Source organism: Rousettus aegyptiacus, unplaced genomic scaffold, assembly GCF_014176215.1.
Source record: "Rousettus aegyptiacus isolate mRouAeg1 unplaced genomic scaffold, mRouAeg1.p scaffold_m13_p_10, whole genome shotgun sequence".
Classification (NCBI taxonomy): domain Eukaryota; kingdom Metazoa; phylum Chordata; class Mammalia; order Chiroptera; family Pteropodidae; genus Rousettus; species Rousettus aegyptiacus.
In genome coordinates this window covers 24,906,502-24,920,158 of record NW_023416285.1, presented here as the reverse complement: position 1 = coordinate 24,920,158, position 13,657 = coordinate 24,906,502, and the positions used below count along the sequence as shown (strand labels likewise).

At 41.8% G+C, this 13,657-nt stretch overlaps 1 protein-coding gene across 1 annotated transcript in view; it reads left to right on the top strand.

Moving 5' to 3' along the window:
• Nucleotides 1–440: 440 nt before the first annotated feature.
• MCUB (mitochondrial calcium uniporter dominant negative subunit beta) overlaps nt 441–13,657 on the top strand; it is a 69,349-nt gene continuing 56,132 nt past the window's right edge. Inside the window, exon 1 of the mRNA XM_016140836.2 lies at nt 441–628. Within this exon, the coding sequence (XP_015996322.2) occupies nt 539–628 (90 nt within the window). The 5' untranslated portion in view covers nt 441–538. The remainder of the gene's footprint in view (nt 629–13,657) is intronic.

Sequence of the window (13,657 nt, the reverse complement as noted above, 5' to 3'; positions counted from 1 at the left end):
GCGCCTCGGCTGACCCGCTTCTCTCCCTCTTTTCCGCCCTGTCCCGGGGCCCAACTTCCATCGACATCCCTGAGGACCCTTTCCGCTTCCCCCACTCCCCTGCCCCTGGGGTGCGATGGAGAAGGCCGCTCTTAGAGCACCAAGTGCCCAGAATCAACGGCGAGGACCGACTTCGGAGCCCGGTGGCCCGCTGTCGCTCAACCCGGCAGGGGCATCCGCCAGTGGGGAGGCCGCGGGGCAGCGCGCCGCCCTCGAAATCTGAGGTGCGGAGGGCGCTTCGCTCGCCCGCCTTCTCTCATTCTCTCTCTCTCCTTTTTTTTTTTTTTTTGGTCGGAGGAAGGAAAACAGCCTCGCGCTGGAGTGTGCACAGACGAGAAGTGGAAAGGGGACACACCCTCCGCCAGCCCGCCCAGCGGGGAGGCGGGAGGCGGGCAGCGGGCGGCGGGCGGCGCCGAGCCAGTCGGGGCGCCCAGGGCGAGCGCGCCGCAGCCCCCGCGCTGACGACGCCCGTTGACCCCGCGGGACCCTGCGCCGTATAATGATGCTCTTGAGGGGCCCCAGGCCGTGGCGCCCGCGGCGGACGCCGACCCCCAGCATCCCGGGCCGAGCGCGGCCGCCGATGCCCCAGGTGAGACAGCCGGAGCGCGAGCGGGGGCCCCGGCGCCGGCGCCAGGGGCGGCAGCTGGAAAAGTTTGCAGGGGACGCTTCGGCGGGAGGGAAGGCGAGCGGACATGAAGTTCACTTCTTTTCAGCTCGCGGGAGGACCCGACAGTGGTCGCCAGGCCGCAGACATGGGGCCGGAGCCGATGACAGGAGAGGCCAGGGGCGGGGAGACCTGCGGGCCATCACCCGAGCTAGGTTGGGGTGCGGGGACCCCGGGGCTGCGGCCGGGGAGCAGCAAAAATACTCCGGAAGGCGGTTTCTCCGCGTCCGGCGGCGCCGCGGAGGAAGTTTCCAGAGTCGCTGTGCCTCCAGCTGGGTGGTCTGTGGCCCAGGGGCGCTGGGGAACAACGCTGGAGCCGAGCGCCGGGCGGTTCCCATCCTGAGAACCGCGAGCCCCTCCTCTACCTTGAAGAGGGAAGAAAAACTCGAGTTTTGTTCCGAGAGCAGAGCCGGGTGAATCATGAGCGTGCACTTGAGTAACAGTTGGCCTGACACAGGGGACAGTGGTCTGCGAGGAACCGTTGCTTGAAGGAGGGAGGAGCGTGGATGTGCCGGGGAAAGTGGTGCGTGTGACTGGGACTGCGCTGGAGCTTTACGGGAGCCCAGGAGCACATTCTCAGCTGCTAGGAAAGACAGCTTTTTAAAAAGAGCGTCCCACGTGTGTGTTTCGGAAAGGCGTCGTTTCTGAGTTTTAGTTTGTCCCCAACCCAGCTCCCCACCAGATTAGTTTCGGATTGTAAAGAGAAAAATGTTTTTTTTTTATCTTTTAGCTCTGCAGTTTGAAAGAAAAGTAGAAAGTAAGCAATGCTATTATCTTGTCACTTTCACTTCCTGTTTCTTTTTTCCTCCAGCTATCTCAGGGCTTCAGTTTGGATTAATGCAAAAAATATTTAAATACATTTTCTAAATGCCTTCCTTGAATGTTAAGAGAATGAGTAAGGACATGTTACTAATACCTAGGAGAAAGGGCAAACTCCTGAAATGTAAAATGGTAGATTTAATAGAGTAATTGGAAAGATAAGCGCTTTTTCCACTTCGTAAACTGTGCTTTTATTTTTATTATAAGTGTAGCACCAGACAGAAAACTCAATACAGGGAACCCCCTTCACCATACACCATTTAAACATAAATGAATGATTCAGTTTTTCTTTTTCTTTTCTTTTTTAATTAACTCCATTTAACATTTTTAGTAGAAGTTTTATGGATCCCAGAACTGGGCTGCCCTTTCTCAAGTGAGCAATTCTAAGTCGTTTGCTCCAGATTTCCCTCCTGATGCTATCTAGGGTAGTGCCTTTGCATGCCCTAGCAGGAATGTGGATGCTCTTTTAGAAAAGGTAGAAAATGATACAGTGGGGCTTATTATGCCTAATCATAGGGGAACAGATAATCATTTTATAAAGCCTTACTGTTTGACTGTTTTGAATTTGCAGATTTTAAGTCTTGACTGTCCATGCAATTAAGTAAGTTTGCTGAACTGTAGAAGTGGAAATGCTTCCAATTTTTGTCTGATAAAAGACCCCTAAAGGACTGAAGACGAGCCTTTGAAGTTGCTTCTTTATATGCCTCTTTGAAATTATACCACAAAGAAAAGGACAGAAATATCCTGGCTGCAGAGGAGTTTTAGCTAGGACTACTAAACCATATCCTGCAAATCAAATTAACTGTCTATAGGGATATTTTTCATTCTCAAGTCTCACTGTTTTGTGGTTGCCCCACTTGATATGAAAAGTCCTATGGCTAAAGACAAGTATTATTTGTCCATATTTTTGCCACAAACATTCAGACATCCTCGAGCCTATGTAAACAGCAGAGGGAAGAAAGAGCAGGGAGAAGACCAGCTTGCAAGGACTTGTCATTTATTGTGTCTCACATGGGTATTCCCAATTATTTTTGGCCTTTTCTGAAATTATGAGTGTGCCTTATAGGAATCTAGTAACTTTGAAAAATATATAATTCTCATTCTTCATGTGGTAGATGAGTAATTGTTCAGCAATGTTTTATGGGCAGAAAAAAGTTTGTTGAAATGGATATGTTTAGTATATAGCAGAACTGCATTTTAAGGAACATATTTTATGGAGGCATAAGAAAGAAGGAGCATATTGTATTACTTTTGGTCAAGGCTGGCCTGGTATCCATAGTCACGTTCTAGTGGCAGCATCTCTGCTGGTCCGCACTGGCTGAGCAGTTGTCAAGGCAATCTGTGGCTCCGCCTGGTCTTTCCATGCTCAAGGACTCAACTTTGAGTGATTATTGTACCTCTAAACAATTATCACTAATTATTATCTTGAAACAGAAAGCCCTGGCCTAATTGTGTCTTTCTTAATTTCAGTGTTTTTGCTGCAGTTTGAAAAACTCTCTGACAGTTTCAAGTCCCCAGTATACCATTTGAGTCTCTACATAAGCTATGTTTAAAACTTGAAAAAATCAAAAATGTACTTTGCAAAGAATACTGAGTATGCTTTTTGTAACTTCTAGAAATAAAGCATGTACCTATTTTAATCCTGTCACCAAATTTTAATTTCGAAATCGTTTTCATCTTTCGAATGTCATAAACATGTCATTCTTGTTTGGCACCTTGCCATCCTACCTTGTGTCTGTAATTGGCGCATTGTATTGTCTCCTGAGGAGAGCGATTGGTTGTATGTTGGTGATTTTACTTATACTGCAGAAAAGACATTGATGCCGTGGTCTCAAAGTAATTCCAGACAAGTCTGTCTATTAAATATTAAACATTGCCATCCACCTAGCGCTTAGGTGTTGGGTTTTTTATTTCGTTTTAGATTTTACTGTTTACTGTTTATTAGTGTTGTTTTACAGCTAACTTAAGTTAGGAAATCATTTTGTATCTTGGCAGATAAACATTCGTTTATTAAAGTACCTATGAAACTGAGGTAGAAAACCTGAGGCTAATATTGGTTGGTCTCATAGCTATATAAACTAAATGTGTTTACATGGTATAATAGAAATGAGCAGCTAAGTTAGTTGGTGTTAGGCACTTGGGACATCTGAGTGCTGACCTGGCCCTGCCCCCACTTAGCTCTGAGAACTTAATCAAGTTATTCAGTCTATTTGGGCCTGTTTTATCCCCTTTTCAAAACAAAGGAACTTGTCTGATTGGTCCTGTAAGCACTTTCCACCTCTGAAATTGCCATTTTGTTATTTTACCAGAGGATATAAGTATACCATTGAATAAAGTATTATTAGTGTCAGATGGTTGCCTTAATAGTTGAAAAATTCTCTCTTTTATGATCTTAGGCAGTCAGTAGAGTGGCAGTTTTACCTAGTGGTCATAGTAACTTTTCCCTTTCAAAAGAAATTGAAATTTACTTGATAGAATGAACATGTCATAACAGAAGAGATTAAGTCTTGCACTAAAACTTCATTCTGTCATTACCAGTGCTTTCATCTGTGAAATGTTGCTTACTCAAAAATATTTAGCATGAGAACCCTAAAACCATTATATAAAAGACATCTTGAGCTAACCTACAGGCTATGAAACCAATGGATAATAAAACAGCATTATCTCAGACATATTTTAGAAGTATCTCCTTTTTTGATCCTGTTTAATTTACCACAATATTAATGTGGTAAAATAAAACGCTTACCACTCTCTGTTCTCTGAGCTGTTTGTATAGACTGCGTAGTATGGGACTCCCCAACCAAGTGTTTTCACTGAATTTTCCACATTGGCATACCTTCTAAAAACAGCCCTATGAACATGGTAGTCAGTTAAAAGATGACTTTTAAAAGGACCCATGGGAGGAATTGCTGTCTAGTATTAGAATTGTTGCGTTTCTCCTGAGCAGATGCAGGCTTTCTTGTCTAGACAGTGAAGTGACAGCCAGGGGTGGCCTTTCTCTGTACTTGGTATCAGAAAGCTTAGGAGTCACCTTCTAACATGAGAAAGACCTTATGACATGCATCCCGGGTTCATCTTCTCTACCTTCGTTTTTTCCTCCATTCACGTCATCATCTTTCTGTGATCATATTTTAATGGGCAAAAGTGACAAGTAAGATTTTAAGAAATTTTAAAAATCGGTTCTTTGGTGTGCAAACCAGTATATTCTGAGTAGTTACATGTCAAAGTGTGCCAATCCAATCTCTTTCTTGTTCAAGCAGTTTCCTTGGTGTCGTCCCCAAAGAAAGAGATATTGATTGCATTGAATTGAGTTGCTATAAGATCAATTCTGTTGCTGTCTCTCTGAAAGAAACGTAGTGGCATTGAAGTTGTTCACACCCCTCTCCTCTTTTTTCTTACTATCCTCACCTGGCCTAAATCTTCCTGTTTCTTCCCCCCCTTCTTTAATTTCCTCCCCTTCCACCCCTGACCTATGGATATTGCCATCTACCCTTAAGAACTGGATCTCTGAAGGCGGGGCGTCTCCTTCCACACACATGCTTGCAGTGTGCAACCGGGGCCTGGCACACCCTGGGCCTGGCACACTCGGTCCATGGCTCCACCTGAGGTGCGAACCCAGGACCTTCTGCATGTAAAGTAGATGTGCTAACCACTACACTATGGAGCCACCCCAAAATCTTCCTGTGTCTTTGCTACCTCTGGTATCCCCACCTGAGTTAAAATATGGTTTGAGTCAACTACCAAGACTTGTAAATCTCTTTATTCTGAGATTTTCTTATTTCATTAAATCTAAGTGGTGTTATTTGATTTAAGTTATTATTTATTTTTTTTCCTTAGTTTACAGGTTAATCATAAAGGGAATAAAAAGCACTGCAGTCTAGACTTTCCTTTGGCAGCTCTTTGGGGGGTTTGGGGGGGTGTAATTAGATTTCTGTCTAGAAGTCACAGTGTTGGTGAGAAATGATGTCTGAAATCTGCACTATAAACAAAGTCCACTGAAGAGAATTTCTCGGAATCGATCTGAGGGCAAGAAACACGGAACAGTGAAAAGAGAGGCAAGAGATGGAGCTAGAGTTGAAATTTCTATAGCCTGTGATCAGAAACCAAAAGTGACAAAACATTAAACCTCATATGAAGAAACCAACAGGTGTGCAAAGCTTTATTGTGTCAAACTTTAGAGAGGAAAGTCTTCAGTCTTGGAGACTGGCAAGGGTCATCCCGCAGTGTGAGTTTTGCAGGAGGGTCTTACAGTTAATAGATTGATAAGGTGGTTTGGTTTTTACAACTGCTGTAGGCAAAGGTGGTAATCCTATTATATTCAGCTGTAGTGAGAACTCTCAGTCATCTGGTTGTGATAGGAGTGGTTTTACAATGAGTGCAATACTCAAATCACATATCTGAGACCTACAGATGAATTAGCTTATTTTCAACCTCTTAGGCATAACAGTAAATATAGATGCCCTGAACCTGATTGGAGGAAGAAAAAAGATGTCATTCTTTTTGACAAATCTCTGTTGTTTTTCTTGTGAGTGAGTGTGTGTGTGTGTGTGTGTGTGTGTGTGTGTGTTCGTCTGTGGCTGTCTTTTTTGCTAAACATTTTGTTCGTTTTTGGTATATGCACTTCCCTTATAGGCTGAGTAGGATATTTGAGGAACTTTAAAAGGTGTTGATAAGTTATTGCTCTTTCTGGCAGTAATGGAGCTAGAATACAAGCTTGTATTTTTTATAACAGAGACTGACAGTAATGTGACCATAAACCTGGAAAATAATTTTGTTTTGGAAAGTGTTTTGCAAACAGATCAGCATAGCATTGGCTCTTTAGGCCTTTGCTGGAGGATATTTCTTGTAACATTTTGTAGTCCGATAACTCATTTCTGCAATTCTGCTTTGGGAATGTTTCAGATAATGAATAATAAAGCAATTTTGACTTTTCAAGAGAAAATATGGTTTCTTTTGACCTTGTAAATATCCTGTTATGGGTTCGTTATTAGTGAAACCAAGGTAAGCAAGCTTTAAAACAAGGTACGGTTGATCCAGAAATCATGCTCTGGCCTCGTCTCTCCAGTCCCACTTTGTTTCATGCCTTCTGCCTCCCACTCAGCCAAGCTGGACTAATACCTCTACTTGTGGCTGGTCACGTGTTTTCACCCCTTCTCTTATTGTTTATGCCGTTCTCAGGCATTGATGCCTCCCTTCCGTTTCCCCCTTGAATTCTGTTCTTGTTCCAAGGCTGAGTTCCAATACCCACCCGCCTCTCCCCACTCCACCCCAGTTTTTATGAGGTCTCTCTAGGTCTCTGACAGCAGAATTAATTATACACTTTCTCACTGCCACAGCACTTAACAACACTCCCCTCATTCTACCACGCATTGTAGTTAGTTTCGCTCATATGGTTTTCCTACCTGGATTCTGTCAGCACTCTGGTCAGAACATATGTTTCCTTATCTCTGATTGCTTCTGCCCTGCCACTGTAGCTAAACAATAAAGGCTGGTTGGGTAGAGGAATGAAGGAATGGATAATTAAAAACCAAATATTATACAGACTTCCTTAATGGTGTATTCCCTCAGGTCTTAGCTTCTCAATTTCTTCTCCACTTAATCTAGCCAAGGGATCACCTGAAGCATTCTTATCTGCTTTTTGTGATATGAGCCATGAATAATTGAATACTGTATTTTCTATTTAAAGAAAGCAGTAGTCTTAAATCATGTTTTGGTTAATTGCTTTATTTCTACATCAGAATTTTTAGAAGACATAATTAACATAGTTTAATGAAATAAATTCTGTAAGGATAGCCTGTTGGATGAGTATTTTCTTGGCTGTTTTAGAGTGTGGTGTTGATTTAGGATGATTGCTCACCTGTGGGAACAGAAGCACTTGTATCTGCAGACAAGGACTTCTGTAAATGAGATTCTCAGATCATACTGCTTTTAGATTTGTGAAGTGCTATTTTGTAATTGCCAAAAGTTATTCATGTTAGTACTAAAAGCTTAATCATTAAAACTTAAATTATTTAGAACATTAAAAGTCGATTCTAAAAACGTTTATTTGTAAGATACAACTGCAGGGCAAAATATAAAATTAACCTTTTGGAAAATAACCCTCAAAAAAGGAATATAAATTTTTAGGAAACACACGGGGGTTTTACTGTAATAATACCTCCATTACCATCCAGAAGTGGGGCATACTCCTTTGGAGCATGGAGCGGCCGTGAATGGAATGATCACCCATTGGTCCTCCAGTACTTGGGAACTGGTTAAGGGAGGCCCTTAAATGTGCACAACAAAATGTGTTGAATACTATTGAATATTCAAATATTGGGTAGGTTACCCTGTACAGAGGTGGCCATTCATCTTTTTACTTATACAGCCTAAAATCTGAAGTCCTTGAGCATGAATAGGGACTTTATATAAATCTAGAAGGTTCATGCAGAGACCGTAGCCATTATGCCAATATTTTTGGACTTTGGAGACAGAATGGATAAGCAGGATGGTAATGGAGGGTCCAGCTGCTACATGAGCCTTTGCTGCTACTCGTGCTGCTACCACTCTCCCTAACCCCGAGAGCTGGTTCTGGCTTGATTTCTAAGAATGTTTTCACTGAAAGTTTGGCTTCTCTTTCCCCTATCCTGGTTAGGTTGGTCTACTTTGACATGTAGATGCCACTTCTCATGCTTTCAGTCTTTCACAGCTAAGTCCTCGTGTGTGATATTTGCCTGTATTTTCCTTGCCCCAAGCCCTGAGATGTTGAGGAGTTTTGGTGGTTTGTCAGTTGGTTCATCAGGGTCAAACAAGTTTTGGAGACTATAAATACTAAAAAAAAATCAGAGAAGGAACATTATTAGATATTGAAAATGTGAGAAGAGATGAGATTTCCTCTAAGCTCCGAGAGCAGGCTAAGGGGTTAGCAGACATATGTGAGTGGGAAGAATGGGCATGCGCGCAGAGAGTGGGGTCCGAAAGGAGTTTGTGGGGTTTAAATAAGAACTATGATCCAGCTCCAGGAAGTATTCCACACTGTGAAGCATGGTCCTTGGTCTGGCTTGGATTACAGTTTTAGACATTATATTAAAATCTTAACAGGAGTTATTTTTATCGAATTAAACTCTGTCACGAACGGCATCCTGCAGAGCATTGTTTCCAGAAAAAAACAAATTCTGTTCTTATAAGTTTGAAGAATTCTGAGCTAAGCCATACCAGGTTAAATGGGTTCTTTTCCTACAAACTTTTGGGAACTTTACATTGCTAATGGGCATTGGGGCAGTCTGAGAGTGGGAAAAGGTAGATAGATCACAGACCTCTTTTAACTCTGCAGCATTCCTAATAACTTCTCCTAGAATAGTGGTCCATGGAATACAGTTTGGGAGCACTACATTAACAAATTAGATTGGGGATGGATTATGTTGAAGAATACATGAAATCCTATTACTTCCTAGTCTGTTTCTCAGGCATAATTAATATTGCCACTCTGGCTTTAGTGGATTGGATCATTCCTAAACACTATATTCTTCCACCTTCTTTGCAGCCAGCATGTGACCAGGTTCTGGATTTCCTACATGATATGGAAGTGCAACTTCTAGTTTATACCCTTAATTAGGAAACTGATTTCTCTCTTCTACCCTTTCTCCCTCCCATGGGCTGGAATGCATATGTGGAAGAGGTGAGCCAGCCTGGACCCTGCAGAGGCATATAACCATCTAGATGATGGTGGAATGACTAGATAGAAGGGCCCTGGATCCCTGGATGACCCTAATGTCATCTTGTTCACCCTCAACTGCCTACCCACTAGAAAAACAAGCACATCCCTTGTTTGAGTCCCATGTATTTTTAGGTCTCTTTGTTAAAGCGGCTTGACTTTTGCCTCGTTGTGTCCTGTGAAGGACCAGCCCAACCAGAAGTCTCTGAATAGAGATTAAAGCAGAAGAGCAGAGACATGATGAGGTGGATGCTATGGGAGGTTCTCAGAAGCCACATGCATAAACTTGAAATAGAACCATAACCAATACATAGATGTGATGTGTTTTATAGAGCATAGCAGTTTACCTTGTACTATCTCCACCTGTCACCCACCCATTTTATTCCCAGTTAAAGTCTAGCCTTGACTTTACCACTTTTATCCTTTCCTGATTACTAGATAGAAATTATCTTTCCTTCCTATGTCTCCGCCTATAGTTCACTCATTTTACTCCTTATTTGGACTTTTTTTGTGTTTCTATCTTACCAGCATGCCTGCCTTCTCCATGAATATCCTCTTTTTCTGTACCCTGTAACTTCTAAAGAGCAGGTCTTTTATGTCTTTTACATTTTGCAACATATTATGTCTTAGTGTTTTTTATTCTGCCAGTATGGGTGTTTGAAATAGTGCTAAATGAATGAGGCATAAGAAGACAGCTGCCATTGCCTTGATGAGAGATGATGCTGGGCTAGACCAGATGCTCCAGAGAGTAAACATGTTAGGCTTTGCAGTCTGTGGTCTCTGTCACTACGACTCAACTGTACTATTGTCGTCCTAAAGCAGTTATAGGCAATACATAGATAAATAGGAGTGTGTTTCTAGAAACTTGATTAACAAAAATGGCAGTAAGCCAGATTTGGCCCATAGGTGGTAGTTTGCCAACCCCCTAGGCCGTACCAAGATTTTGGCAATAGTAATAGATCTGTTCTGGAAGATGAATCTGGGCCTGGCAATCCAGTGTGCGTACGGCGGGATGAGAAGTGAGCATGTTAGTAAAGACCGATCACCAAGTCATGGTTACTGTGCATGGAACTGGAATAACAGGAACTGGTGCAATGCAAAAACAAGGCGAAGAATATGAAAATGTATAGAGATTTCAGCAACTCGAGAGTCGTACCTAACCATGGGGCCAGAGTACCTGGCAGGTGTGAAAGAAAGAAGAGGATGAAAAGGCTGAACTAAGAAAATAAGTTGCTTCCTGAAGTCAGAGGAGGAATCAGAACCCCGTGGTGAGCGCTAATTATTATGGGAAAAGTGACGGGAGACGGGTGTAAAGGTGAAGACTTGAGTAAAGAATGTGCGAGGGGCAGTGCACCGCCATGGGCACTTATCCCCATAGGTGCATTTCTCTGGGATTGTCATTAAACCATGGTATCATTCGTCTTTCATCTGAACCTGGAATTAGAACTTAATGTATATATATTTTTACTCCTTTTACCTTCCCCCAAACTTTTTGTTAAACAGTAAATTTTCTAGGAGAATTTGTCATCTTGCTCCCTGGCATATGTTGCCAGCTTGGCTCGAATAAACTCTTATAAAGCTTTTTTTTAAATGAATTTTCCATTTCTGTTGGTCAGAGTAAGCTACGTCACTGAAACAAAAGACCTAACAATAATTAAACTTCGTATTCTTTAAAGCCATGTTTTTCTCTCTCGGGAAGTGGTTCTGAGGTGAACTTTTCAGGTCAGCAGTAGCTCTGCTCCACACATTCCTTCAGGGACCTAAGCTGATTAGTTCCTCAGTCATCTTCAACACATGGCTTCCAAAGTCAAAAGAGCATAGAATATTTTTTTTTTAAGGCTCGCAGGGTGTTGGGGGTTATGCCTGGAGATGTGATCCTGTTCCATTGCATATTTTATTGGATATGTCAGATAGCCACATTTAGCTGCAAAGGGGCTGAGAGATAGAGTCTTGGCTAGGAGCCACATCCAGCTAAAATTTGACAAAGGGAGAATGGGTTTTAGTGGAATTTAGCTGTTTCTCGGCAGTCCCTTTGGCCAGAAACAGGACAGTTTTGCTTTTTGGTGCGTACTGAATTTCCAAGGCTCCACTGAGCTTCATTTATATGTGTTCCTCAGCAGTAGATATTGAGAAACAAGAAAACTTTATTTCTCCCTGGGAAATAAATAGTGGAAATGCAGCATTTTCAATTTGGGCAAGAGTAGGAACATTTGACACCTTGTTGGGTTCATTATAAGCTGCCCTCCAGGCTGTAACTTAACAGGAAGGGGCGGAGTCTCACCTGTGAACTCTAAGCTAAGGGAGAGCGAGAACTCGAATGCTTCTATTAGAATTCCAAGCCTTGAATGCTTTGATTAGAATTCGAAGCCAGAATTCAGGTTTATGCAACGACACCTGATAAGGAGGAAAAAGAAGTATAGTTGAGAGAAAATGCCGACAATACAGTTTTAGGGAAGGATTTCCTTTAGAGCAGTTGTAGTGATTAATAGACAAAGGAGCAAAGTAAAACTTAAAAAATATCATATGTATCTAGTCTATAAATTTAGTGGCATTTTGTAAGCTAGCCCATTATAAATGTGGCCTTAAAAAAAAAGAGGAAAACTTAGGGCACTCGAAAGATGCCAACTGCGTCTTAGGAAAATTGGTGCCTTAGTATATAACAATACTGAAACCAATCCACGGTAGATTAGGCCATATTCAGAAAGTGGTGTATTAATATGATCTTGTACAGTATCTAAGCATCACATTATTTACTTAATTACATTCTTTTGTTATACTGAGTGAAATAAGTCAGACAGCTAAATACAATATGATTTCACTTATATGCAGAATCTAAGGAACAAAAAGAACAATCTAATCAAAAACAGACTCACAAATATGGTGCACAATTTGTTGACGGACAGAGGGAAGGGGTGTTGGGGGACTGGGAGAATGGAGTGAAGGGTTAAAGAAGTACAAATTAGTAATTGATAGATGGTCACAGGGATGAGAGCATGGCATAGGGAATGCAGTTAGCATTAGTATGTTGGCCAGGTGGAGGGTCAGGGGAGGGAGGGAGCAATTGGGGAGATCGTTTTATGAACTATGTAGATGTCTAACCAATGTACTGTATACTTGAAACGAATAAATTAATTCATTTAAAAAAATTGCATCCTTTTGGCTTATACACAGGCTTTTTAATTTTAATTTGCCAGGCTCGGATATCACTGTTGATCAGTCTGAAATACATAACTTTAATTGAGTTTGAGATACTAGAAATGTTTTCCTTTCATCACTTTTCATGTACTTTAGTATACTTATTGTTTTATATAATGAAATGGCCAGATTGAAATAAATACAGTCCTTGAACTTGAACACTATATATAATTGTTCGAGATATTATTAATACTTTAATAAAAGTCTTAATAAAAGTTGTCCAGAGGGCTAGTATATATATATTAACATATATTAATAGGAAATATATATAATTGGAAATGTAGTATTGTCACTGATATGAATGCACTATGACATCATGAACTGTGCCTGTGCCTGGTCTGCCAATGTCAAAACATAAGGGATGATGCGAGGTGCCACGGAGTTGTCGTCTTCTGGAGGTTTATTTTGTTCTTCCCATACTGCAGCAGATTAATCTGGCCTTGGTAAGCACGTAGCATCATTGCTGTAAGAGTAGCAGAAGAAAACAATCGAGCAATGCTAGGAGAAGGCAGAGTTTCCCAGTGAGTAAAACGGTGTAGGATAAGTAAAATCCTAGTTTGGAAGTTAGTTATGTGCAAAGAATATAGGAGTTTCAGCTGACCTACAAGCCCCTTGTGAATGTTGGATTTCCAAAACACCAGCGTGGCTCCTGACTGATTGAAGGGAGGTGCAGCCGCCTGATCAAACCAAGTGATAGTTCCATTACATGGTATCAGGATTGTCACTGGGTCAGTACTTTAGAAGCGACTTCGACAAGCTGGTGGGGAGGGAGGTGCATCCAGAAGGCAATTAAGATGTTGAGGATTTATATAGAAGATGATTAAAGTGGAAGGATATTTTTTAATCTGGTGAAAAGAAGGCAAAGAAGAGGCAAAATATGTGTTTTCAAATATCAGAGAAGGTACTATGTGAAAGAAAGTCGTCATTCTGTGTGGCTTCAGAGCAAAGATATCACTCCAAATATTGGGCAGGATAGGCAGAATTCAGCTGAGTTGAGACTATTTGAAAATATTCTATACACCAGTGAATAGACTACTTCTTAAAGCACAAGACTATTAATTAAGTCACTAGAAGAACTCAAGCGGAAGCTGGAGAAGCCCTGAGCAGCCTCCAGTGCTGCGGGAACTTGGTCAGTGAACGACCCAGAACCAGAAAGCAGAACTCTTTCCTCCTTCGGGGTCTGTCCATGCCCCCTACTGACAAAACTTTAATGCCAACCAGAAAAGGAAAAATTTTTAAGGGCCCAG